This window comes from Oncorhynchus mykiss, chromosome 4 (genome assembly GCF_057628025.1).
Source record: "Oncorhynchus mykiss isolate SJ-2025 chromosome 4, ASM5762802v1, whole genome shotgun sequence".
Taxonomy (NCBI): Eukaryota; Metazoa; Chordata; class Actinopteri; order Salmoniformes; family Salmonidae; genus Oncorhynchus; species Oncorhynchus mykiss.
This window is the reverse complement of record NC_143025.1, coordinates 77,826,027-77,852,531: the sequence shown is the minus strand read 5'-3', so window position 1 is coordinate 77,852,531 and position 26,505 is coordinate 77,826,027. Positions and strand designations below refer to the sequence as shown.

At 44.3% G+C, this 26,505-nt stretch overlaps 2 protein-coding genes and 2 long non-coding RNA genes across 4 annotated transcripts; 3 read left to right on the top strand and 1 right to left on the bottom strand.

Annotated features, from left to right (window-relative positions):
* The first annotated feature begins 659 nt into the window (after positions 1–659).
* LOC110521071 (fermitin family homolog 1) lies at positions 660–13,359 on the top strand. The gene is made up of 15 exons (XM_090233085.1): positions 660–1,091; positions 3,456–3,614; positions 5,200–5,433; positions 5,964–6,104; positions 6,869–7,055; positions 7,213–7,315; positions 7,451–7,558; positions 8,184–8,312; positions 8,531–8,580; positions 8,857–9,088; positions 9,210–9,286; positions 9,378–9,525; positions 9,764–9,888; positions 10,063–10,204; positions 12,497–13,359. The coding sequence occupies exons 2-15, from the start codon at positions 3,464–3,466 to the stop codon at positions 12,668–12,670; spliced, it is 2,001 nt and encodes a 666-aa protein (XP_090089211.1). The 5' UTR covers positions 660–1,091; positions 3,456–3,463; the 3' UTR covers positions 12,671–13,359.
* Positions 13,360–13,604: 245 nt separating this feature from the next.
* Positions 13,605–15,426, top strand: LOC110520983 (uncharacterized). The gene is made up of 4 exons (XR_016495441.1): positions 13,605–14,226; positions 14,337–14,491; positions 14,605–14,939; positions 15,284–15,426. It is a non-coding gene; the product is annotated as an uncharacterized LOC110520983 (long non-coding RNA).
* Positions 15,427–16,244: 818 nt separating this feature from the next.
* On the top strand, positions 16,245–17,723 carry LOC149984145 (uncharacterized). The gene is made up of 2 exons (XR_016495440.1): positions 16,245–16,421; positions 17,198–17,723. It is a non-coding gene; the product is annotated as an uncharacterized LOC149984145 (long non-coding RNA).
* On the bottom strand, positions 17,717–25,974 carry chgb (chromogranin B). Its single transcript, XM_021600837.3, has 7 exons — positions 25,716–25,974; positions 25,369–25,415; positions 25,187–25,280; positions 22,332–24,072; positions 22,036–22,168; positions 21,712–21,819; positions 17,717–18,174 (listed from the first exon to the last, which is right to left on the bottom strand). Exons 1-7 carry the CDS (start codon positions 25,762–25,764, stop codon positions 18,091–18,093), a joined length of 2,256 nt encoding a protein of 751 aa, XP_021456512.3. The 5' UTR covers positions 25,765–25,974; the 3' UTR covers positions 17,717–18,090.
* Positions 25,975–26,505: the final 531 nt, after the last annotated feature.

Genomic DNA, 26,505 nt, shown 5'->3' with positions numbered 1-26,505 from the left:
TGAACCTCGCTCTGTGCACTGGTGCATTATCATGCTGAAACAAGAAAGGGCCCACAAACTTTTGCCACAAAGTTGGACACATAGAATCGTCTAGAATGTCATTGTATGCTGTAGCGTTAAGATTTCCCTTCACTGGAACTAAGGGGCCTAGCCCGAACCATGAAAAACAGCCCCAGACCATTATTCCTACTCCACCAAACTTTACAGTTGGCACTATGCATATGGGCAGGTAGCGTTCTCCTGGCATCCACCTAACCCAGATCCGTCTCTCGGACTGCCAGATGGTGAAGCATAATTCATCACTCCAGAGAAGACATTTCCACTGCTCCAGGAGTCCATTGGTGGCTAGCTTTACACCACTCCAGCTGACGCTTGGCATTGCACATGGTAATCTTAGGCTTGTGTGCACGGCTGCTCTGCTATGGAAACCCATTTCATTAAGTTCTTGTGCTGATGTTGCTTCCAGAGGCAGTTTAGAACATGCTAGTGTGTGTTGCAACCGAGGACAGACAATTTTTACACGCTTCAGCACTCGGTGGTCCCATTCTGTGAGCTTGTGTGGCCTGATGTAAAAAGGGCTTTATAAATACATTTGATTGTGGCCTACCACTTCACTGAGCCTTTGTTGCTACTAGAGTTTTCCACTTCACAATAACAGTGCTTACAGTTGACCGGAGCAGCTTTACCAGGGCAGACATTTGATGAACTGACTTGTTGGAAAGGTGGCATCCTATGATGGTGCCACGTTGAAAGTCACTGAGTATTTCAGTATCGGCCACTCTACTGCCTATGTTTGTCTATGGAGATTACTGTGTGCTCCATTTTATACACCTGTCAGCAACGGGTGTCGGTGAAACAGCCGAATCCACTCATTTGAAGTGGTTGTGTAGTTGTTGGTAGTTTTAAGAGTAATACAGACAGCAGAACTTCATGCTACTGAGACAATTTATAAGACAAGGCTGAAACTTCTAGGCTAGCCTACTTCCTTAACTGTGTGTATGGGGCGGGTACCTGTCCTGAGCGAACGGGACAGCAGACCGCATCACACACCACAGAAAAAAAGAGAGAAGAGGTTTCAAACTTTTATCAAGGTGAGTTTTCTAACGTACCTGTGTTCTGTTACGGTTTTAGCACGATAAAAGAGATTGTAGCCTACGCATGGCTGAGGTTTCGGTTGCGGCTCATTCGCAGTTGAGCCTTTTACTAGGTCAATCAGGTGAGCTAGTTCAGGGCTACATCAAAATTGTGAAACGTCTGGAGATCCCGAGGAGGTTTGAGAAACAACTGGGCTAGTATACAATCTAGCCTGTCGTTTATAATGTAAACCAACATTTCACATTTGTTATGGTATGTGCTACTGAATTTAACCTACTCTATTATAAATCGACATATGAGTCCTTATATCTTTTTTAAAATTCATATTTCACCATAGATGTTTCTCACAACAGTTTTATGAGACCTAAATACGTTTTTTTGTTCCAGATTTCCTCCTGCGAATAAAAATAACTTCTTTAATAACCAGGTTCCAATCGAAACGTTTTAGGCGCGTAAAGTAGATATCGTTAAAAAAACAAATAATAATCATGACAGGCCTGATGGAAACAAACTTTTTCAGTAAACTTTCCAAATACGCTAGACAAGGTAGGATCTCTTTGTGTCGGTAAAATGAATTATGCTCCCACTACGACGTCGGAAAAGCATGCAGTGTATTAGGCTACAGATTAAATAAATTATGAACTTCATATGGTGGTGGAAGTGCAAGGTGATGAGCGTGGTGATCCTTTCCAATAAATATCGAAGGTCATATTCTGGTGACATGTTAATCGATGTCAAAACTAAAAACTCTTGCTCTCCCACTATAATAATCTCTTCATGTATACGTGCGCAGAGCACGTGCCATTACCAGTGGGCACACTCGCAATATAAAAATGGGAAGTTTCTCCCATTCTTCTCTGCAGATCCTCGCAAGCTATGTCAGATTAGATGGGGAGCGTCACTGCACAGCTATTTTCAGGTCTCTCCGGAAATGTTTGATCGGATTCAGTGCGGGCCACTCAAGGATATTCAGACTTGTCCCAAAGCCACTCCTGAGTTGTCTTGGCTGTGTGCTTAGGGTCATTGTCCTGTTGGAAGGTGAACCTTCACCCCAGTCTGAAGTCCTGAGCACTCTGGAGTAGGTTTTCATCAAGGATCTCTCTGTACTTGCTCCGTTCATCTTACCCTTGATCCTGACTAGTCTCCCAATACCTGCCACTGAAAAACATCCCCACAGCATGATGCCGCCACCACCATGTTTCACTGTAGGGATGGTGTCAGGTTTCCTCCAGAACACTGACTGAAGAGACAGGTCAGCAAAAGGGCATGTTCAGCTTGGCTTTCAGGCCAAAGAGTTCAATGTTGGTTTCATCAGACCGGAGAATCTTGTTTCTCATGGTCTGAGAGTCTTTTAGGTGCCTTTTGGCAAACTCCAAGCTGGCTATCATGTGCCTTTTACTGAGGAGTGACTTCGGTCTAGCCACTCTACCATAAAGGCCTGATTGGTGGAGTGCTGCCCCCCCCCCCCCCCCCCCCCCCCTCCCCCCCCCCAGTTTGGCCAGGCGGCCAGCTCTAGGAAGAGCCTTGGTGGTTCCAAACGTCATCCATTAAGAATGATGGAGGCCATTGTGTTCTTGGGGACCTTCAATGCTGCAGACATTTTTTGGTACCCTTCTGTGCCTCGACACAATCCTGTCTTGGAGCTCTACAGACAATTCCTTCGACCTCATGGCTTGGTTTTTCCTCTGACATGCACTCTTAACTGTGGGACCTTATATAGACAGGTGTGTGCCTTTCCAAATCATATCCAATCAATTGAATTTACCACAGATGGACTCCAATCAAGTTGTAGAAACATCTCAAGGATGATCAATGGAAACAGGATGCACCTGAGCTCAATTTCGAGTCTCATATCAAAGTGTGAATAAAATGTCTAAAAACCTGTTTCTGCTTTGTCATTATGGGTTATTGTAGGTAGATTGATGGGGGGAAACATTTATTTAATCAATTTTAGAATATGGCTGTAACGTAACAACATTTGGAAAAGGGGAAAGGGTCTGAATACTTTCCAAATGCACTGTATATAGTAGATTTTTTCACGTAGGTTGTGTCTATATATGGAAAAATACACATTTAAAAAATTCAACCAATTGATAAACAGACAACTTTTGGTTGACCAATATTTGTTTTAGTTGGGGACAGCCCTACTATATAGAGAATAGGGTGCTATATTTATTTTAGTCAGTCAGTACTGCAAATGAGACTGAACATGCCCTTTTGCTGACCTGTCTCTTCAGTCAGTGTTTTGGGGAAGCCACAGCAGGATCAGTCGCTCAATCATATTTTAGTCATACAACACTTTTCACAAATACATTTGTTAATAAGTCCTCTATCTCTCACCTAAACTCCCTGCTCTCCAGTCAGGGTCATGATAAACACGGCAGAGTATGGCAACACGTCGTGGGAGCTGTCAGTCCAGGTAGACCAGAGAGATGGAGACGAGGGCATGAGGTTTAAACTCAGAGTCAAGGGAGACCTGCACATTGGAGGACTCATGCTCAAACTGGTGGAGAAGATCAGTAAGTCTCTTTCATTCTCTCTTCCAACCCTCTCTGTCTCTCTGTCTCCCCCCCTCTCTCAGACACAGTACTAGCCTGGAGAACACACCCTTGTTTGCCCTACATTCATCTATAGTGCTGAGTAGTATTGTTCTCCCACAATGCTTCAGTACCACAGCCAGAGGGGCTAAAGTCCACCACTTTATCTCATGTTTATTCACCTGGGAGAAATCTCAAGACACCCTATTCCCTGTGTAGTGCACTACCTTTGACAGTTATTACGTCTACAATATGAGTGTCCTACATGGAGAATAGGGTGTGATTTAAGACACATCCTGCCTTCATTCAGGAGGATTAGACACTATGGAATTCCCCTAGTGTAAAACGGTATTATAGTGACCTAAGCCTTGGTTTATTTCACATAGATACAAGGTGTGTTGTGTTTGTTACAGTGGAGGTAAGGGGGTGTATGACAACATGTACTTTATATGACTAAGCCATATACAGTTGAAGACAGAAGTTTACATACACCTTAGCCAAATACATTTAAACTCAGTTTTTCACAATTCCTGACATTTAATCCTAGTAAAAATTCCCTGTCTTCGGTCAGTTAGGATCACCACTTTATTTGAAGAATGTGAAATGTGAGAATAATAGTAGAGAGAATTATTTCTTTCAGCTTTTATTTCTTTCATCACATTCCCAGTGGGTCAGAAGTTTACATACACTCAATTAGTATTTGGTAGCATTGCCTTGAAATTGTTTAACTTGGGTCAAACATTTTGGGTAGCCTTCCACAAGCTTCCCACAATAAGTTGGGTGAATTTTGGCCCATTCCGTCTGACAGAGCTGTGTAACTGAGTCGGGTTTGTAGCCCTCCTTGCTCGCACACACTTTTTCAGTTCTGCCCACAAATGTTCTGTAGGATTGATGTCAGAGCTTTGTGATGGCCACTCCAATACCTTGACGTTGTTGTCCTTAAGCCATTTTGCCACAACTTTGGAAGTATTCTTGGGGTCATTGTCCATTTGGAAGAGCCATTTGTGACCAAGCTTTTACTTTAATATACAGTATCCACATAATTTTCTTTCCTCGTGATGCCATCTATTTTGTGAAGTGCACCAGTCCCTCCTGCAGAAATGCACCCCCACAACAGGATGCTAACCAGCCGCCTGCTTCACGGTTGGGATGGGGCTCTTCGGCTTGCAAGCCTCCCCCTTTTTCCTCCAAACATAACAATGGTCATTATGGCCAAGCAGTTCTATTTTTGTTTCATCAGACCAGAGGACATTTCTTCAAAAAGTACGATCTTTGTCCCCATGTGCAGTTGCAAACCGTAGTCTGGCTTTTTTATGGCGGTTTTGGAGCAGTGGCTTCTTCCTTGCTGTGCGGCCTTTCAGGTTATGTCGCTATGGGACTCGTTTTACAGTGGATATAGATACTTTTGTACCTGTTTCCTATTAGACGAGAGAATATCGGTTTTAATTGTGGATAATACATACAGCTGTACATGTTTAATGGCAATGTTTGTGCCTTGTGAAAATACTGTCCTTTTATCCAACCATATATCCTCTCTCTCTTTCCCCCATCTCCATCTCTCCGTCAGAGGCCCCTCAGGACTGGTCAGACCATGCTCTGTGGTGGGAGCAGAGGAGCTGTTGGCTGCTGAAGACCCACTGGACCCTGGACAAGTACGGTGTCCAGGCAGACGCTGACCTGCGATACACTCCCCAGCACAAACCCCTGTGCCTGCAGCTGCCCAACATGAAGACGGTCAAACTCACCGTCAGCTACTCTGCCGTCGTCTTCAAGACCGTCGCTGAGATCTGCAGAGCACTCAGTGAGTACCCTAGCCGGATATGAGGCCCTATCCTCACCCCCTAGTCCCTAAGCACTAGTCCCTTTGCACTAGTGTACTGTAGATCTGAAAGGATTGGATCAGTGTTTAATATGGTCAAGTTCCCATTTACTGATTTTTGACAAGGAAAATGTTTGTCATATTGTTTATACTTCTCCAGTGCTCTCACGTCTTCACCGGGACTGAGGGGGGTAGGGGCTAGGACCTAGTGGTTAGGGATTTAAATCTAGGTATAGGGATTTAGGGTTTAGGGGTCTGAGGAAGTGGTTCTCAAACCTCTCCTCGGAGACCCCCGGCCCTTCTATGTATTTGATCTATTCCAGAGCCAGCACACCTGATTCAACTTGTTAACTAATCATCAAGCCTTTGAATAGGTGAATCAGGTGAGCTGGTTCAGCTCTACAGCAAAATTGGGAAACGTCTGGGGGTCTCCGAGGATAAATTTGAGAACCACTGGTCTAGGAGTAAGGGTTTAGGGGCAGGAACTCTCCTTGACGTCCTCTCTCCTCTAGACATCAGGAGGCCAGAGGAGCTGTCCCTGCTGAAGCCTCCAGATAACCTGCCCAAGAAGAAGAAGATGAAGAAAGACAAGAATCCAGCGCTGGAAGACATCTTAGATATGGACATCTTCAATGGAGGCTCTGGGGGAACGGGTGAGAGAAGCAGAGTTACAATCGTGTGTTAATCGTGTTTTTAGACATGGATATTTTCAGTAGACCGTCAGATTCTTCCTTTCTGTTTTCATGTAAAGACTTCAACCAAGTTAGCCATATCCTAGGTGACTGCCTGTTTCTGCTTTACCCAACCCCATTGTTGTTGTCTCTTTGTCAATATACCTTTATTGAATCACAGAAACCATCAGGCCCTCAGGCTAAGTTATCCACATGGTGAAGTTAGCCTGGCGTAAACTTTCCTCATATCTCGAAGGTCATCTTCAATCATGCTGTGAAGCTATTCCATTCACCACCATGGCAACACAGTCGAGGTTTAGAACCTCAGGCTAACTCAAAGTGGATCATTTCTGACTTGTATGTCTCACACCACCACATTCAGCCCACATGGTGGCTTCTGTTGACTTCTGAAACAATCTAAGAAGGAATGCAGAATTCTGAAGATCTAAAAGAATAGAGCGATCATGACGGATATCTGAAAGAATAGTACAGTACGCTGCAATTTTCTCAAGGCTGAAACGCAGACACACACACTTTCTGAGTCTGTTTGAGTAGCTACAGTATAGAGCAGCTGAGGATTCCAACTCATAAAATCAGCCTCATTTTGACTGTAGTTCTGAACCATTTCAAAGGTTTTGATATAATCTTATTCGTTATGATCTAAAAGGCAAAACTGATTCTAGATCAGCACTCTCATTATAACATGGTCCCTGAACTGTGTCTCCTCCTCTACCTGACTCCTCCAGGCAGTCCCTTGTACAGTAAGACCATGGTGCCCACCTATGACCCAGAGAATGGGACTCCAGCCTCGGCCACCAGCTTATGGTTTGGGGACAACCCCCTGACCTCCAGCCAGCCCAACCTGCCCCCTGAAGAGCTGGCCAAGATGTACCAGCAGTTGTCCATGGTGGACAAAGCCATCATCAACGCAGGGTAAGAGTTACTCAGAAACAAAAACCTTGAGATGAACCAGACTATGGCTGTACATGTAGAAGACTTACTAGATGTTGGCTTTGCTATGCTGGAGTTCTCTGTCTCTTCCCTGAACACTTCCTGGTTTACTGTGATAGGCTGCTGATGTGATTGACAGGTGGTTGGACTCCTCCCGCTCCTTGATGGAACAGGGCATCGGAGAACATGACAGACTCCAGCTACGCTTCAAATACCACTGCTTCTTCGACCTCAACCCAAAGGTAACACTAACCCCTAACCTTAAACTTAAGTGAGTGTTTGAAAAACACTGAACCTCAACCCGAAGGTGAGACTAACTGTAACCATAACACCAACTCTAACGCTAACATTGACTGATTTATTGATGTGTGTTTCAGTATGATGCTGTGAGGATAACCCAGCTGTATGAGCAGGCTCGCTGGTCCATCCTACTGGAGGAGATCAACTGCACTGAGGAGGAGATGCTCATGTTCGCCTCCTTACAGGTACACACACACACACATACATACATACATATGCGCGCGCACATACACGCACACACTATTATCCATCTGGTTTGGTGTCTCAGTCCCAAAGGAGGCATGATGGGAAAGAGGACAATCCCATAGGAGGCAGGGAGGGATTCTCGTTATCCTCCTGAACTCCTCTGGGTGATAAAATATAAATAACACAAAAGTATTAAGTGAAAAACATAGAATTTCAACTGTTCTTCATCTCTGACTGATTTATTCTCAACTGATCTATAAAAATTATTAAATCCATGAGATGGTTATTGCTCTCACCTCTCACCTTGTTACTGGTATCACAAGACTCTCTCTGTCTTCTCCCAGTCTGTGTCATCGTCTGGCCTCAAGTGTTGGAACTAAAAACTGTTTCTGGGTTCAGACCTGCCTTTTACACAGCTAAAGACTGGGTATATTTAGGTTTTCAAACTTGTCTGTTAGTTTTATACTCTTCTTATCTACTTTGTATTGTACTCTTATCTACTCTGTATTGTACTCTTATCTACTCTGTATTGTACAATAATCTCCTGTTGCTCTTAGTATGATATATCCCCCAATTCCCATCATTAAGTGTTGATTATTAATTATTTTGTTAATATTGTTTCAGTATCACATATGTAAGATGACCATTTCCACGGAACCTCTGGACTTTTCCAATGAACCGGAGATAGATGAAGTAGAGGCTGCCTTATCCAATCTAGAGGTCACACTTGGAGGAAAAACAGACAGAATATTGGTAAGTGGATTTTTTATTATTTTAAACGATTCATATTCTTTATATACAGTATAAATGATAAACAAGTCTGTATGATTTCAACAGTTTCAGAGGGTGCAACACCTGTCTTTTAAGCAAGGGTTGATAGGTTGTCTGCTTTGATTGCATGTCTCAACATGATGATGTCATAGGATAATTGACAGTTGTGCCGCCCCCCCCCCCCCCCCCCCCCCCCCCAGGAAGACATCACAGACGTTCCAAAGCTGGCAGACTCCCTTAAGCTGTTCAGGTAAATCCTAAAGGCCGCTGTATATGGCCAGAAACACACATTAATAGGGTACTGTATCTGTGTAACAAATGGAAACATGGGTTTTAGAAACCAAGAATGATAAGTCGTAGAAGTAAAATGCCATTACACTTTACAGAAGGAAAGGTTAGTATGCTACACTGTAGATAGTCCATGACACAGACAGTTCACACAGCAACGTGTGACTGTGTGGGGACACAACCTGTTCACATTTTTCCCCAAATCGTTTTTTTGTTGTTGTTTTGTTTCGTACCCCAGGCCTAAAAGGCTAGCATTGCGTTCATATAAGGAGTACTGGTTCGTGTTTAAAGACACCACCATCTCCTACTACAAGAACAAAGAGACAGCTAGTGGAGAGCCGATAGAACAGCTGCATCTCCGAGGATGTGAGGTGGTCCCTGACGTCAATGTGACGGACAAGAAGTTTGGCATCAAGTTGCTGCTCCCAGTGGCTGATGGGATGAGCGAGGTCTACATCCGCTGTGACAACGTAAGATGCAATTTCTTATTGAACCAAAGTCTTATAAAAACATTTTTTGGGAGTGGGGCACCAAGAACATGACTCCATTGTTCCCCTTACATATTGTGATGATATTCCTGTTTTTATCCAGGAGACGCAGTATGCCAAGTGGAAGGCAGCGTGTACTCTGGCCTCCAAGGGCAAGACCATGGCTTACAGCTCCTACAGGTCACACGTTCTTACTTCATCCTTCCCATGCCTTACCACATTAATAGGGTTCTGACTGTAAACTGACTAGGAGAAACTGGGATTGGTCTAGGTCGGAGGTGAAGAACATCCAGTCGTTCCTGCAGATGAAGAGTCTGGCGCCCCCCCCTGGTCAATCTGCTCCAGACCTGGATGCCATGGAGATGAACGCTGAGTGCTTTGTCTCTCCTAGATACACCAAGAGGTACAAGCCCAAACAGGTGGGGGTCTATCTGCAATATAAGGTGATGATCAATCAAACATGATTCAGTGTTTGTGAGCCACAGACAGGGAGAGGATGTCATCAGAGCTCTCCACTGGTTTTATAATCTCAGACTGACAATCTGTCGACATCCAGATCATTCTATTCCATTCACTTACCCTCTCAGTATTTGTTAAAGGGCTGACATAATGTCTGTGTAAAGTAGCCTAAATGTCCCTGTTCTGTCTGCTGTCCAGCTGACAGCGAGGATCCTGGAGGCCCATCAGAACATTGCCAGTCTCTCTCTCAATGAAGCTAAAATGCGCTTCATCAATGCCTGGCAGTCCCTGGCCGAGTTTGGTATCAAATACTACATTGTCAGGTACGTAAATGTGACCGACCAGGTTCAAACACCTCAAGGCTGTGTTAGCCTGCTGAGATAATGCCTTAGCTTTAGGCGTTAGCTCAGCGAGCTAATGTAAATCTTCAGGTCCCAGGTAAAGTTACTTATCACACAATCTGTGTGTGTGTGTGTGTGTGTGTGTGTGTGTTCCAGGTTCCGAGGCAGTAAGAAGGATGAGCTGATGGGTATCTCCTATAACCGTCTGGTCCGTATTGACATGTCCACTGGCCTGCCTGTCACCACCTGGAGATTCGCCAACATGAAACAGTGGAATGTCAACTGGGAGATCAGACAGGTAAATGGCTCTAGATTGATTGCTTTTTACAGATTAGAAAGCAAGGATAATAGTTGTCTTTGTAATAAGAGAAACTGTTTTACCGGAAATATACCTAACCTTGCAGAAGTATTCAGACCCCTTAGATGAATTCACATTTTATTTTGTTAAAAAGTGAACATGCATATTGTCTACAACAAGGCACTAAAGTAATACTGAAAAAAAAAACATGGCAAATCCAACAACATATCACTGAGTAACTGCCTCCTTATTTTCAAGCATAGTGGTGGCTGCATCATGGCATGTGTATGCTTGACATTGGCAAATACTGGGGAGTTTTTCAGGATAAAAATAAATGGAATGGAGCTAAGCACAGGCAGAATCCTAGAGGAAAACCTGCTTCAGTCTGCTTTCCACCAGACACTGGGAGAGGAATTCACCTTTTAGCAGGACAATAGCCTACAACACAAGGAAAACTGGATTTGTTTACCAAGAAGATGGCGAATGTTCCTGAGTGGCCAAGTTACAGGTTGGACTTAAATCTGCTTGTAAATCTGGCAAGACTGGAAAATTGGTGTCTAGATATGGTCCCAAATATCTTGACAGAGCTTGAAGAATTATGAATCTACAGTCGTGGCCTAAAGTTTTGGGAATGACACAAATATTAATTTCCACAAAGTTTGCTGCTTCAGTGTCTTTAGATATTTTTGTCAGATGTTACTATGGAATACTGAAGTATAATTACAAGCATTTCATAAGTGTCAAAGGCTTTCATTGACAATTACATTAAGTTGATGCAGAGCCAATATTTGCAGTGTTGACCCTTCTTTTTCAAGACCTCTGCAATCCGCCCTGGCATGCTGTCAATTAACTTCTGGGCCACATCCTGACTGATGGCAGCCCATTCTTGCACAATCAATGCTTGGAGTTTGTCAGAATTTGTGGGTTTTTGTTTGTCCACCCGCCTCTTGAGGATTGACCACAAGTTCTCAATGTGATTAAGGTCTGGGGAGTTTCCTGGCCATGGACCCAAAATATCTATGTTTTGTTCCCTGAGCCACTTAGTTATCACTTTTGCCTTATGGCAAGGTGCTCCATCATGCTGGAAAAGGCATTGTTCATCACCAAACTGTTCTTGGATGGTTGGGAGAAGTTGCTCTCGGAGGATGTGTTGGTACCATTCTTTATTCATGGCTGTGTTCTTTAGGCAAAATTGTGAGTGAGCCCACTCCCTTGGCTGAGAAGAAACCCCACACATGAATGGTCTCAGGATGCTTTACTGTTGGCATGACACAGGACTGATGGTAGCGCTCACCTTGTCTTCTCCGGACAAGCTTTTTTCCAGATACCCCAAACAATCAAAGGGGATTCATCAGAGAAAATGACTTTACGCCAGTCCTCAGCAGCCCCGATCCCGCAGCTGAATCAACTTTAGGAGACGGTCCTGGCGCTTGCTGGACTATCTTGGGTGCCCCGAAGCCTTCTTCACAACAATTGAACCGCTCTCCTTGAAGTTCTTTATGATCCGATAAATGGTTGATCTTACTGGCAGCAATATCCTTGCATGTGAAGAACTTTTTGTGCAAAGCAATGATGACGGCACGTGTTTCCTTATAGGTAACCATGATTGACAGAGGAAGAACAATGATTCCAAGCACCACCCTCCTTTTGAAGCTTCCAGTCTGTTATTTGAACTCAATCAGCATGACAGAGTGATCTCCAGCCTTGTTCTCATCAACACTCACACGTGTTAACGTGAGAATCACTGACATGATGTCTGCTGGTCCTTTTGTGGCAGGGCTGAAATGCAGTGGAATTTTTTTTGGGGGGGGGATTCAGTTCATTTGCATGGCAAAGAGGGACTTTGCAATTAATTGCAATTCATCTGATCACTCTTCATTACATTCTGGAGTATATGCAAATTGCCATCATACAAACTGAGGCAGCAGACTCAACTTTTGGCCACGACTGTAGGTACGGAAAGCTTTTAGAGACTTACCCAAGAAGACTCACAGCTGTAATCACTGCCAAAGGTTTTTCTAACATGTATCGACCCGGGGAGCTGAATACTTATGCAACGACATTTAAGTTATTTAATATATATATGTAAAAAAATATATATTTCAAATGTTCTTCTACTTTGACACTACAGAGTATTTTGTGTTGATTGTTGACATAAAATGACAAATATATTTTAATCCCACTTTGTAACACAATAAAATGTGAAGAAATCCAAGCGTTATGAATACTTTTGCAAGGTACTGTATCTATAAAATACATGAATCAATATTAATCCATACTGTTTGTCTTCAGGTGGCCATAGAGTTTGACCAGAATGTGTCGATAGCCTTCTCCTGTGTGAGCTGTGACTGTAAGGTGGTCCATGAGTACATAGGAGGATACATCTTCCTCTCAACACGCTCCAAAGACCAGAACGAGACACTGGATGAGGAACTCTTCCACAAACTCACTGGAGGGCAGGAATGAACCCTGGACATCAGCTTTCACTTAGTGCTGCTGGCAAGAAATCATTTAAATGCATTGTTGATATGGTTTTGCAGACTACATCAATTATTTGTTCATATTGTAAATTGCAGAGAAAAGTAGAATGTTTTTGTCACTATATTTCATCCCGAGACCATCTCTACCGGATGGGTAGACCATCTCTACAGGATGGGTAGACCATCTCTACCGGATGGGTAGACCATCTCTACAGGAAGGGTAGACCATCTCTACCGGATGGGTAGACCATCTCTACCGGATGGGTAGACCATCTCTACAGGAAGGGTAGACCAGCTCTACAAGGCCACTTTGTCTGACGGTCTGGCCTACTGCTTTGGTTCCATGGTCCATCTGCAGAGACAGCAATTCATTCAGCACATGAGCTTTACATCTTGTCACTTGTTTGATTTGGTGTAGCACAGTCTTTGAATTCAATGTTGTCGGCTACTTTCACAATCAATATACGTTCATTGCTTTGTTTTATACATGTTACTTGTTTGATGTTTTTAGAATGTAACTTTTTTGCAATTTTATTAACAAGTCCAAAATACCTGTATATTTCAGAGAGAGTTCTGGTGGTGGGTTATTATCGTGTTGAAGGAGACATTTGTTTTCAGAGAAAACACTGGAATTTCTGCTGACTGAGATGCACTGAAATAAACTTGAGAAACATGTTTTGGTCAGTTGTTTTCTCTGCAATGGTGATTCCCTGGGAGCAATTCATGACATGTCCACGTAGAATAGTCTTTCCAGCCTTTAGATCAGTTATAACCCCATGTGAGATTTTCCCTCTGTGCTCTCAGACTTACCTATCAGAACCTAGAAAATCTTAGCACTTCTCTACCATTGGCGGATACGCTTTACGAACAGCAAATAAGCCAATCAGAGCCGAGTACTGTGAGCGATTGATTTTTCTGCTGTTGGCTAATCGTCCTGAATGCTAAGGAAACGAAAACTAGCACGTGGGTTAGATAATTCAATAGGCGAGCTCCAAAAAATAATTTATTTCAGTACTTTACTGTTATCTTTGGTGATTAAAAACTCATATTATTGGGTAAAAAATAGAATGTACCATTCAGCTTGCTATTAAGCAGGAAGACAAGCTTTCTAATGACGGACAAGGAAGATGATGACTCCCAGCACAGAGCGAATGAGGGTGACTCCGTTGTACTGAAACGGGGAGACATCTAACGTTACAAAGCTGCGGATTCAAAAGACAAAGTTAGTCGTTACACAACTGTGCTCATGCACAATCACATTATCTATTGGTGTGCATTAGCTAACAATGCTTGACAGTCAGGTCAAATATTTGCCTGTACTATCAACATGCAAGCTATGCATCAGTGCCCGACCTCACTAATGCTCTTGTGGCTGAATGGAAGCAAGTCCCAGCATCACTGTACCAACATCTAGTGGGAAGCCTTCCCAGAAGAGTGGAGGCTGTTATACCAGCAACAGGCGGACCAACTCCATATTAATGACCATGATTTTGGAATGAGATGTTTGACAAGCAGGTGTCCACATACACTACATAACCACAAGTATGTCAACATTTTATGTAAATTCTATCGGAACGTACTGTAATGTTGCGTTCATCTGGAGACACCCGAACAGACTCCTCCATCTTGTGTCTCTATCCTCTCTCCTCCAGGCTATGGGTCAGTGATGCAGATGTACCCAGGAGGAGGCCCTGAGAAGGCGGGGGTAGAGAGCTTTGGCTTCCACGATATGCTCCATGAGCTTCCCATCTGTCATGTCAACGCACTGCTGGCAGGGACACTGGACACGGAGGCTAAAGACATAGACGTGGGCATGGGGAATATAATCCTTTGACAGACCAACAATGCTATACTGTCTCATTGAATCAATGCTATACTGTCTCATCTATTGAATTGATTGATGTATTGTCACCACTCTAGATGCTGGACAGGCCAATGGAGACAAGTCCAACCTGACCCAGAGAAAGCAGAAGGCAATGGGGGCAGCCCAGACACAGAGGACCAGAGCATGGAGACTAGTACCAGTACAGACCCTGCCGAGGACAAGGAGAGGGAGAAACGGAGAGAGATCAACACATAGTGAAGCAGCAAGTTGTCTCTGTTATTTGTCACACTTCCTGGTGCTTGTGTGCTCCAAAGATTTCAACGGTGTACAATTGAAGAGCAACTGTGTGTTGCGTTTCAGGCCCAGGAGAAGATGGAGAAGAGGAAGAAACTGCTGCTGCAGGCGTGCCGGAGGGTAGGAACGCTGTCGGGTGAGTGTTATTCTGTCTCGCTCTCACCTCCCCCATAAGGTCTCTGTTTTAATGCCACTAAGTTACAGAGTGAACTCTAAAGCATGAATGTGCTGTCAGTAGACATGTATAAGCACTAATAAACAGTATAACAGCTGCTTGGCACTAAGATTACATACCCCTGACACACCATGTTTGCTCTGTAGGTGTCGTCTTGCACTGTCTGAAATCAGTCAAACATGTCAATGTTTGTCAACAAAACAGGAGTGCTTAGCAGTAATCTTGATCCGAAGTGAGATGTCTAGTTAAAGATGATTGATGTTGGGGCTACAGCAGATGTCATCTGATCCTGTGTTTATTGATAGGTTTGTCGAGGGTTGGGGAAACTCGTGTTTCCATGTAGTCTACAACCCTAGTATGTCTCTACACATGAGTTCCAATACTTTCAACAGGCCTTCTTCCATCCTCCCTCCTTTGAAGTACTCACTAATCTCACCAAATTGGTTAGGTGAGTTCTACTGTCTAGTTCTACTGTCCAGTTCTACTGTCCAGTTCTACAGTATAATATCACTGGTTCTTCTCCTCAGGTTGGTGATAGCCAGTCGGTTCCACCCCTGTCCAGTTCTACTGTCTAGTTCTACTGTCCAGTTCTACGTCTAGTTCTACGTCTAGTTCTACTGTCCAGTTCTACTGTCTAGTTCTACTGTCCAGTTCTACAGTATAATATCTCTGGTTCTTCTCCTCAGGTTGGTGATAGCCAGTCGGTTCCACCCCTGTCCAGTTCTACTGTCTAGTTCTACTGTCCAGTTCTACTGTCCAGTTCTACTGTCCAGTTCTACTGTCTAGTTCTACTGTCCAGTTTTACAGTATAATATCTCTGGTTCTTCTCCTCAGGTTGGTGATAGCCAGTCGGTTCCACCCCTGTCCAGTTCTACTGTCTAGTTCTACTGTCCAGTTCTACTGTCTAGTTCTACTGTCCAGTTTTACAGTATAATATCTCTGGTTCTTCTCCTCAGGTTGGTGATAGCCAGTCGGTTCAACCCCTGTCCAGTTCTACTGTCTAGTTCTACTGTCTAGTTCTACTGTCCAGTTCTACGTCTAGTTCTACTGTCCAGTTCTACTGTCTAGTTCTACTGTCCAGTTCTACTGTCTAGTTCTACTGTCCAGTTCTACTGTCTAGTTCTACTGTCCAGTTCTACGTCTAGTTCTACGTCTAGTTCTACTGTCTAGTTCTACTGTCCAGTTTTACAGTATAATATCTCTGGTTCTTCTCCTCAGGTTGGTGATAGCCAGTCGGTTCAACCCCTGTCCAGTTCTACTGTCTAGTTCTACTGTCCAGTTCTACTGTCTAGTTCTACTGTCCAGTTTTACAGTATAATATCTCTGGTTCTTCTCCTCAGGTTGGTGATAGCCAGTCGGTTCAACCCCTGTCCAGTTCTACTGGGCCTCATCAAGTTCCTCGCCCCCTCCAGACCCTTTGCAGTGTACTCTCAATATAAAGAGGTATGTATCTGAGTGTTCTCTAGTATGCTTCCTAGTGTGCTCTAGTGTGTGTTGTGTATTTAATAAGCATATTACTGTTATTATTCTTTCTAGTAGACCCTAGTGTACTGCCATGTTCACCCCGGTCGTGTTCACCCCGGTCGTGTTCACCCCGGTCGTGTTCACCGCGGTCGTGTTCACCGCTGTCGTGTTCACCCCGGTCGTGTTCACCGCGGTCGTGTTCACCGCTGTCGTGTTCACCCCGGTCGTGTTCACCGCTGTCGTGTTCACCCCGGTCGTGTTCACCCCGGTCGTGTTTACCCCGGTCGTGTTCACCTCTGTCGTGTTCACCCCGGTCGTGTTCACCCCGGTCGTGTTCACAGCTGTCGTGTTCACCGCGGTCGTGTTCACCGCGGCCGTGTTCACCGCGGCCGTGTTCACCCCGGTCGTGTTCACCTCTGTTGTGTTCACCCCGGTCGTGTTCACCTCTGTCGTGTTCACCCCGGTCGTGTTCACCGCGTCGTGTTCACCACGGTCGTGTTCACCCCGGTCGTGTTCACCCCGGTCGTGTTCACCGCGGTCGTGTTGACCGCAGTCGTGTTCACCCCGGTTGTGTTCACCGCGTTCACCGTGTTCCCCGCTGTCGTGTTCACCGCTGTCGTGTTCACCGTGGTCGTGTTCACCCCGGTCGTGTTCACCCCGGTAGTGTTCACTGCGGTCTTATACAACTGTCTCTGTGGAAGCGTCCATGTTTGTTATATCTGCACGACCTCTGACCTCACTGTCTCTGTGTGTAGGTGTTGCCTAACAGGACCACCCTGTGCTGCTGATGAGTGGGGGCGGGGCTTGCCTCCTCTCCGGGATGACCGTTACTACAGATACAACTAAAGACAGGCTCAACTACAGCAGAAGAGCCGGCCACAAAGAGACGAACTCAGAGACCACAGAGGGATGACACTATTGAGGGGTGCCCAGAGTTTGTCTAATTTAAATCATTGATGACTTGATTTACATGTACTTGTGGAGGTGGGGATAGAATCACTGAAGTGTCTCTCCCTCCTGCTACCAGTTATAAACGATCATGGTTGTTATTCAGCCCTGGAGCTGCTCTCCAAAGCTCTAAGCTCCCAAATGTAGCATTTTGTTTGTATTTTATACTCTTTTAGCAGAAAGTGCCATGATGTAAAGCAGCCATTTGCTATCACAGCCTCCTTACTGTGCTGCATTAGTGGGAATTTCAATAAATACAGTACTGTTAAAATACTATTACTCTTGATAACCAACTGTGTTGCTGAGGTATTAAAATCCTGAGATACGTGTTAATTTTGGTCCCAGAATAATTCATTTTATTAAATGCAGACTGAACAAACAAACAACCATTCAAAAGTTTGAACAAAACTGTCATGCGTACTTTAAATATATAGATATCCGGACAAATTAGCAAAGCATCTACTTTATCTTTATACTATTATACTTATATATTAACTAAACAGTCTCTTTTGAGAACATCAACATTTCACAGGTACAAAGGTTAACACAGCAGAATTTGCAGCAAGGCTCTTGGATGTTAGTGTTTTTTTGTCCGGAACGCTGACGGGTCAGTCTATCTCTCTCTAGTCTTTTGTTACTATCTCAGTGTGCTAACCTTGTGTATCTTAGCATCCCTGTCTGCATGCCTCTGCCTGTCTATCTAGTCACTCCTGTCCTCCTGCATCTTCTCAGATATCTTCTGTAACTCCATGTCCATAGCTGCTATGTTCTCCAGCTCCTTCTCCTGAAAACACAACACACACACACACAGAGAGAGCGTTATTACTGCTAAATACACTGAACAAAAATATAAACGCAACATGTGAAGTGTTGGTCCCATGTTTCATGAGCTGAAATAAAAGATCCCTGAAATGTTCCATATGCACAAAAAGCGAAGTTCTCAAATTTCCTGCACAAATGTGTTTTCATCCCTGTCAGTGAGCATTTCTCCTTTGCCAAGATAATCCATCCACCTGACAGGTGTGGCATATCAAGAAGCTGATTAAACAGCATGATCACTACACAGGTGCACCTTATGCTCGGGACAATAAAAGGACACTCTAAAATGTGCAGTTTTGTCACACAACACACTGCCACATATGTCTCAAGTTTTGAGGGAGCGTGCAATTGGCATGCTGACTGCAGGAATGTCAACCAGAGCTGTTGCCAGATAATTCAATGTTAATTTCTCTACCATAAGCCATTTGAGAGAATTCGGCAGTAGGTCCAACCGGCCTCACAACCGTAACCACCTCCAGCCAAGGACCTCCACATCCGGCTTCTTCACCTGTGGGATCGTCTGAGACCAGCTACCTGGACAGCTGATGAAACTGGGTTTGCACAACCAAAGAATTTCTGCACAAACTGTCAGAAATCGTCTCAGGGAAGCTCATCTGTGTGCTTGTTGTCCTCGCCAGGGTCTTGACCTGACTGCAGTACGGCGTCGTAACCCACTAGTGGACAAATGCTGAGCTTTGATGGCCACTGGTACGCTGGAGAAGTGTGCTCTTCACAGATGAATCCCGGTTTCAACTTTACCGGGCAGATGGCAAACAGCGGGTATGACGTCGTGTGGGAAATGTTTTATGATGTCAATGTTGTGAACAGAGTACTCCATGGTGGTGGTGGAGTTATGGTATGGGCAGGCAGGCATAAAACTACGGACATGAACACAATTGCACACAATTTGAATGCAGAGAGATACCTTGACGAGATCCTGAGGTCCATTGTCGTGCCATTCATCTGCCGCCATCACCTCATGTTTCAGCATAATAATGCACATCCCCATGTCACAAGGATCTGTACACAATTCCTGGAAGCTGAAAATGTTCCAGTTCTTCCATGGCCTGCATAATCACCAGACATGTCACCCATGGAGCATGTTTGGGATGCTCTGGATCAACCTGTACGACGGCGTGTTCCAGTTCCCGCCAATATCCAGCAAACTTCACACAGCCATTGAAGAGGAGTGGGATAACATTCCACGCACCACAATCAACAGTCTGATCAACTCTATGCGAAGGAGATGTGTCGAGCTGCATGAGGCAAATGGTGGTCACACCAGATACTGACTGGTTTTCTGATCCAAGCCTATCTTTTTTTAAGGTCTCTGACAAACAGATGCATATCTGTATTCCCAGTCATCTAAATCCATAGATTAGGGCCTCATTTATTTATTTCAATTGACTGATTCCGTTATATGAATTGTAACTCAGTAAAGTCGTTTGTTGTTAGATGTTAGATGTTGCTAGATGTTGCATTTCTATTTTTGTTCAGTGTAGCTTAATGTTTCTCCTCCATCCAAGGAAGAAAGAACATATAGGCATTTATTCCGTAAAAGTGCAAGCCTTTCAATTAAACCCCTTGCTCCTGGAATCTGACTCTCCCCTTAATTAGCCACTGCTTTCCCTGGATCTTAATACAGTCAATAGTGTAGATATTCCCACTACCGGAGTCCCATTGTAGGGGATGCTGCTGCAGTGTAGTCTGAAGACTGTCAGGATGAAAAATAATACCCTAGAGTCATCCATTCTCCCCCTCCCCATTGTATTTCCTCGCTCCAGAGCAGGTGGTGTGATAGAGAGTTTATACCCGGGCCGACCACTATCAGCTCTAATAGGGGTGGGTTGTGAGGGGATGCAATAACTTAGGTTTTGGTGCAATCGCTGCTGCAGCCTTGAAAACCATGCGAGGGAGAGAGGAAAAAGAACAGCCTTTTTCTCTGCAGCTAGATGCACATTTTCTAAACGTGTGGTTGTATTACTTTCAGATGAATCCCACAGTGCAGAGGACACCATTTCTTTCAGGGACACACATATCTTGTTTAGCCTACTATCATCACAGTGAAGACTGTCAGTGCCAAAGAACAATGTTGCAGAATAATATATTCATTACATTATCAATTTGCTTAGTGAGCCACCACCACTATCTAGGAAGACATGCCTGGAGTCAAAGGGCTTTTCTCTGTAGGCATTTGTACCTGCGCTCATTCACACACAGGCTGTTTCCATTCCAGAATATCAAGGCTCATTTTGAGTTGTGAAGCCTCAACCCGAGCCAGGTCTCCTAGAGATAAACATATGGCTTCTGCATGGTTATGCAACCAGGGTCTCTTCCCACAGCAGACTACAGAGAGGTTAGAGTCTCTTCCCACAGCAGACTACAGAGAGGTTAGAGTCTCTTCCCACAGCAGACTACAGAGAGGGTAGAGTCTCTTCCCATAGCAGACTACAGAGAGGGTAGAGTCTCTTCCCATAGCAGACTACAGAGAGGTTAGAGTCTCTTCCCACAGCAGACTACAGAGAGGTTAGAGTCTCTTCCCACAGCAGACTACAGAGAGGGTAGAGTCTCTTCCCACAGCAGAATACAGAGGGTAGAGTCTCTTCCCACAGCAGACTACAGAGAGGGTAGAGCCTCTTCCCACAGCAGACTACAGAGAGGTTAGAGTCTCTTCCCACAGCAGACTACAGAGAGGGTAGAGTCTCTTCCCACAGCAGAATACAGAGGGTAGAGTCTCTTCCCACAGCAGACTACAGAGAGGTTAGAGTCTCTTCCCACAGCAGACTACAGAGAGGGTAGAGTCTCTTCCCACAGCAGAATACAGAGGGTAGAGTCTCTTCCCACAGCAGACTACAGAGAGGTTAGAGTCTCTTCCCACAGCAGAATACAGAGGGTAGAGTCTCTTCCCACAGCAGACTACAGAGAGGGTAGAGTCTCTTCCCACAGCAGACTACAGAGAGGTTAGAGTCTCTTCCCACAGCAGACTACAGAGAGGGTAGAGTCTCTTCCCACAGCAGACTACAGAGAGGGTAGAGTCTCTTCCCACAGCAGAATACAGAGGGTAGAGTCTCTTCCCACAGCAGACTACAGAGAGGTTAGAGTCTCTTCCCACAGCAGACTACAGAGAGGGTAGAGTCTCTTCCCACAGCAGACTACAGAGAGGTTAGAGTCTCTTCCCACAGCAGACTACAGAGAGGTTAGAGTCTCTTCCCACAGCAGACTACAGAGAGGTTAGAGTCTCTTCCCACAGCAGACTACAGAGAGGGCAATATCCAATATTGGACTGGTTCATAATTTTCATAGCGTGAAAAAGGTTTTCTTACTTCAATATAAAGCAGGATTGTGGTGTCTAAGAGCATGAAACATCCAAAACCTTCTGATATGTCATCTTTCAAGATATATTTTCTGAGAAGTTGAAGAGGAGGCTTATGAAAAGGTAATTCACCATTGAATTGTTCTGTGTCATGTTTCATAAAGGTTATTTGTGATGTTCAAATGTTACCTCCTCTGGGGTTAGAGATACGCTCCTCTTCTTTTCCTCGTCTGCCAGCTCTGATTGGCTGGCCAGCTGGTGATTCTTATAGGACAGCAACTTCGCCAGTTCCTCCATCTTAGCCAATCAAATCACATCACACTTTAGTGTATTAAAACATTTCTGTACAATTAAAAATCAAATTGGAAACAATTGAACATCATTTAAAGTGGAACCTTAATATATAAATTAAAGAATAATAAAAGTGATTGAAAAAAATAATTAAAATAGCTCAAACTATACAAACTAACACAGCAGTAGTCCAGTCTAAAAATGTAGGTTGTGCATAGAAACCTTATGCAATGGTGTGTGTGGGTCTATGCTTCTCTTCCACCAGGCGGGGTGGTAGTATCCTCTGTAAGCCCAGGGAGAACGTTTCTCATACACCTCACCCTCCCCCAGGAGACGACTCTTCTCTGCCAGGTACCTGTCACACAAACACCAGCTCAACCTATATACTCAGTGTTTCCCGGACACAGATTAAGCCTAGTCCTTGGTCTCAAAAGCATCTGTCTAAAATGTCCTTTGGTAAAAATTGTTATGGTTGAAGATTTATAGCCTGGAAAACATATGAATATGTAGATACACACCTCAGAGCCTCCTGCCTATCCCTCTGTCTCTCGTCCTCCTCGGCATCTCCATGCCTCTTCTCCTCCTCGTGTTCGTCCGAATCACTCCTTCGTTCCTCGTCTTCCTCCTCTGAGGAATCCCCATTGCGTTTGTGATGCTTCTTGTGGTGGTACCTGTGAGTTGGTTTCCAAATCCTCTTTTCTCTCTCATCCTCATCTCTCATCATATCCTCATCTCTCTTCTCCTTTCCATCACCCAGACTCCAGGACTCTTGGCTGCGTTCTTCATCTGGCTCCTCTCTCCCTTCTTCTGAAAGCTCCTCATCACGTTTGTGGTGTTTTTTGTGGTGGTATCTGTGTGTGGGCTTCCAGATTCTCTTCTCTCTATCCTCTTCCTCCTCTTCCTCTGACTCTTCTGATCTCTTCTCCTCTGATTCCTCGTCCGATGAGTCAGCACCTCGTTTGTGGTGTTTCTTGTGGTGATATCTGTGTGTGGGTTTCCAAATTCTCTTATCTTTCTCCTCCTCCTCTTCCTCTGAAGGATCTTCACTGCGTTTGTGGTGCTTCTTGTGGTGGTACCGATGGGTGGGTTTCCAGATCCTCTTCTTTCTTTCCTCATCATCCTCCTCTCTCTTTTCTTTCTCATCGCCCAGACTCCAGGACTCTTGACTGCGCTCTTCGTCTTCTTCGTCTCGTTTGTGGTGTTTCTTTGGGGTGTACCGATAGGTAGGCCTATATCTCTTCTCCTTCTCATCGCCCAGGCTCCAGGATTCCTGACTACGTTCCTCTTCTGGCTCTTCTCTCTCTTCCTCTAAACCCTCTTCGTCTCGTTTGGGGTGTTTTTTGGGGGTGTACCGATAGGTAGGCCTATATCTCTTCTCCTTCTCATCGCCCAGGCTCCAGGATTCCTGACTACGTTCCTCTTCTGGCTCTTCTCTCTCTTCCTCTAAACCCTCTTCGTCTCGTTTGGGGTGTTTTTTGGGGGTGTACCGATAGGTAGGCCTATATCTCTTCTCCTTCTCATCGCCCAGGCTCCAGGATTCCTGACTACGTTCCTCTTCTGGCTCTTCTCTCTCTTCCTCTAAACCCTCTTCGTCTCGTTTGGGGTGTTTTTTGGGGGTGTACCGATAGGTAGGCCTATATCTCTTCTCCTTCTCATCGCCCAGGCTCCAGGATTCCTGACTACGTTCCTCTTCTGGCTCTTCTCTCTCTTCCTCTAAACCCTCTTCGTCTCGTTTGTGGTGTTTTTTGGTGGTGTACCGATAGGTAGGCCTATATCTCTTCTCCTTCTCATCGCCCAGGCTCCAGGATTCCTGACTACGTTCCTCTTCTGGCTCTTCTCTCTCTTCCTCTAAACCCTCTTCGTCTCGTTTGTGGTGTTTTTTGGTGGTGTACCGATAGGTAGGCCTATATCTCTTCTCCTTCTCATCGCCCAGGCTCCAGGATTCCTGACTACGTTCTTCGTCTGGCTCTTCTCTCACTTCTTCAGAAACCTCCTCATCACGTTTGTGATTGGGTTTCTTATAATGATACCTGTGTGTTGGTTTCCAAATCCTTTTCTCCTTCTCATAGTTGAGGTCCCATGACTCCTGGCTGCGATCTTCGTCCTCCGGTGTCTCCCTCTTCTCCTCCACAGACTTCAAGAGGGCCTCGATGTCTTTCACGTCGGCTCCTGGTGCCTCAGGTTCATGTTCTTTGCCCTCCTCTTCATTAGTCAGCACCTCATCACTTTTCTTCTCCACAGGAGCAGCATGTTGGGCACCTGTAGAGGGTGTGGACAACATCCACAGTGTTTACTACTTTATCCTTGTCTCATGTTGTCCAACTCAAGTCCAACTCTGCAAGTTCCCCCTCAATTCAAACATTACAGAGACAGAAGAGCTACTCGGAGGCAATGGCACTTTTTTCCAGCACTGCACTGACACCTGATTCAACTAATCAGCTACTCATAGACCCTTGATTAGTTCATTTTGGTGACCATTGTAAAATGGCTCTCAACAATATATGGAGAAAGCATTATCTGTCTCCCATAGTAGCATATTTAAATTCAGCTAAGTAGAATTTCCATCAATAAAGAAGCAAATGCTAATTTAGGTGTCTCTACTCATCTCCTCAGTTGGTTGTCAGGTTGTAGCTCTATAGCTCTGGTCTCTGTGTTAGCCGAAGCCCCACTAGGTCCTATGACCTACAGCAGTAACCCTGTGTAATATTACTGTCAAGCAAAAGGGTCAACTCCTGTCAAAATATGTCCACACAGGAATACAGCATTAAGCAGACTGATAAGCAGATCACCTGCCTTCCAGCCTTTAGGACAATGACTCCCATTGTTAGGGCGGAGACAAGACCATCTCCTCATTATATACAGTACTGGTATCTCTGGTTGTACTCATTCTTTCACCATCTCTTCCTCCAGTCAACACGGGGCTGCATCTCAATAGTCTAAAGTGGCTTTATCTGCTTGTCTCCTTTCCTTCATTTCCATTGACATTACAGAGAAAGACAGGCAAAAGTGATTTATTGGTAGCATCATGGCAGACCAACATTTTACATTTTATTAATTTAGCAGATGCTCTTATGCAAGCAACTTACAATTAGTACATTCATATTAAAATAGCTAGTTGGGACAACCACATTTTTCCTCGAAAAAATAGCTATCAGCAAATTCAGTGCTGGTGGAGGGGCGGGGGATGGGTGAGTCAAGTGCACGTGTTAGTTTATGAAAGGCAAGTGCAAGGTTCATTAACTCCAGTCTTGTAAACAAACACTGACATCATATTGCTATCACCGTTTATGAAATGATATAATGCTATCTTTTCAAAATCTTTCCTATCTGCTGCCTTTGAAATACAACAATTAGTCATGTAAAAACGACTTGCCTGCTTTGAGAATATCTTTACATTCCTGATCCAGAGGGTGAGAGTCAGGTTTGGTCAACGCCTTGGACAGGACCTCAACCAAGCACCGTGTTACCTGGAAAACAGTAACAGTCCCTCATATAATAATGCTATTTATTTTTAATCTGAGTTATCCAACATGTGACGAAAAACATTTCGCGTACCACATCCTCTCGCTGTCGTTCTTCTCCAACGGGAAGTGCTAGATGTTCTGTAAATTCGTGAGAAAATGGGTCAGAATGTGGTTCTGTGTTGAAAAAAACTTCTCCATAACTATATGATATTACATTCCATTTAGTTTTGCAAAATAAATATGTGATATAGATGAGCAATTATAAAAACATTTCTCAAGAAGATTAACAGAGAAAATGCTCCATACAATGCATGACTGACTACTGCATGCAACTCTCTCAAGCAGTGGCGCTCTCCGTGGTGCTGAAACGCGCTAGAGTACACGCAACACCATGCAGTACATGCACAACGAAACACATTGAATTTACCAATAGCTTACCTGCAAAGAAATACGCAACCACGGCAAAAACAAACACCAGTTTCATCATGGAAGACTTAGATTTTCTCCCCGTAGAAATGACCTAAGAAAGAGCTGATAAATAGAGCACAAAGTCTAACCACATCACCGCCAAGCCAGCTCCCGTTCTCCATCCGTGTGTGTAGGAGCGGTTGTGTGGGTTCTGCTGCGGTAGCTGGACTCTTGTAGTCTGAGAAGTAGAGGGAGGCACACCATATATCAGGACTGAACTGGAAGAGGTGTAGGAGGGATGTGGACGTCACCTGCGTCATTATTAGATTAGATCGCAGTCAAAAAGGCAATAGCCTACAGCAAGACGTCAACGGTCCTTTTAATAAAGTTGTTTGAGGAATGCAACAACTGGCACCCCAATTCTAAGCTGTGTCAGTGGATTTACAACAGGCTAGTGGTCAGCAACACAGAATTGGGTGCAAAACAAGAGGTTTAATTTCGTTAAAGAAAGGTTAAGGCCACGAAATAAAGAAACCATTTCTTATGAAGTTAGTATTGCTTTCACAGCTGGGGAAGCCACAATAGAATAAATAAATATATGTTCAAAATGACACTATCATTTCACAATCCTTATTACATGTGTGCAACGCTGTCATCAAGGGAAAGGGTGGCTACTTTGAAGAATCACATATCAAAAATATTTACATTTGTTTAACATGTGTTTGGTTACTACACGATTCCATATGTGTTATTTCATAGTTTTGATGTCTTCATTATTATTCTACAATGTAGAAAATAGTAAAAATAAAGAAAAACCCTG

Excerpts from the sequence above, each read along its gene's own strand:
- LOC110521071 (XM_090233085.1), top strand. The coding sequence starts at position 3,464 with ATGATAAACACGGCAGAGTATGGCAACACGTCGTGGGAGCTGTCAGTC. Across the intron at positions 7,056-7,212 it reads AAAGCCATCATCAACGCAGG|GTGGTTGGACTCCTCCCGCT; the intron begins GTAAGAGTTACT and ends TGTGATTGACAG. Across the intron at positions 9,889-10,062 it reads ATCAAATACTACATTGTCAG|GTTCCGAGGCAGTAAGAAGG; the intron begins GTACGTAAATGT and ends TGTGTGTTCCAG.
- chgb (XM_021600837.3), bottom strand. The coding sequence starts at position 25,764 with ATGATGAAACTGGTGTTTGTTTTTGCCGTGGTTGCGTATTTCTTTGCA. Across the intron at positions 25,281-25,368 it reads AACGACAGCGAGAGGATGTG|GTAACACGGTGCTTGGTTGA; the intron begins GTACGCGAAATG and ends ACTGTTTTCCAG. Across the intron at positions 18,175-21,711 it reads TATCTCTAACCCCAGAGGAG|GAGAAGGAGCTGGAGAACAT; the intron begins GTAACATTTGAA and ends TTGTGTTTTCAG.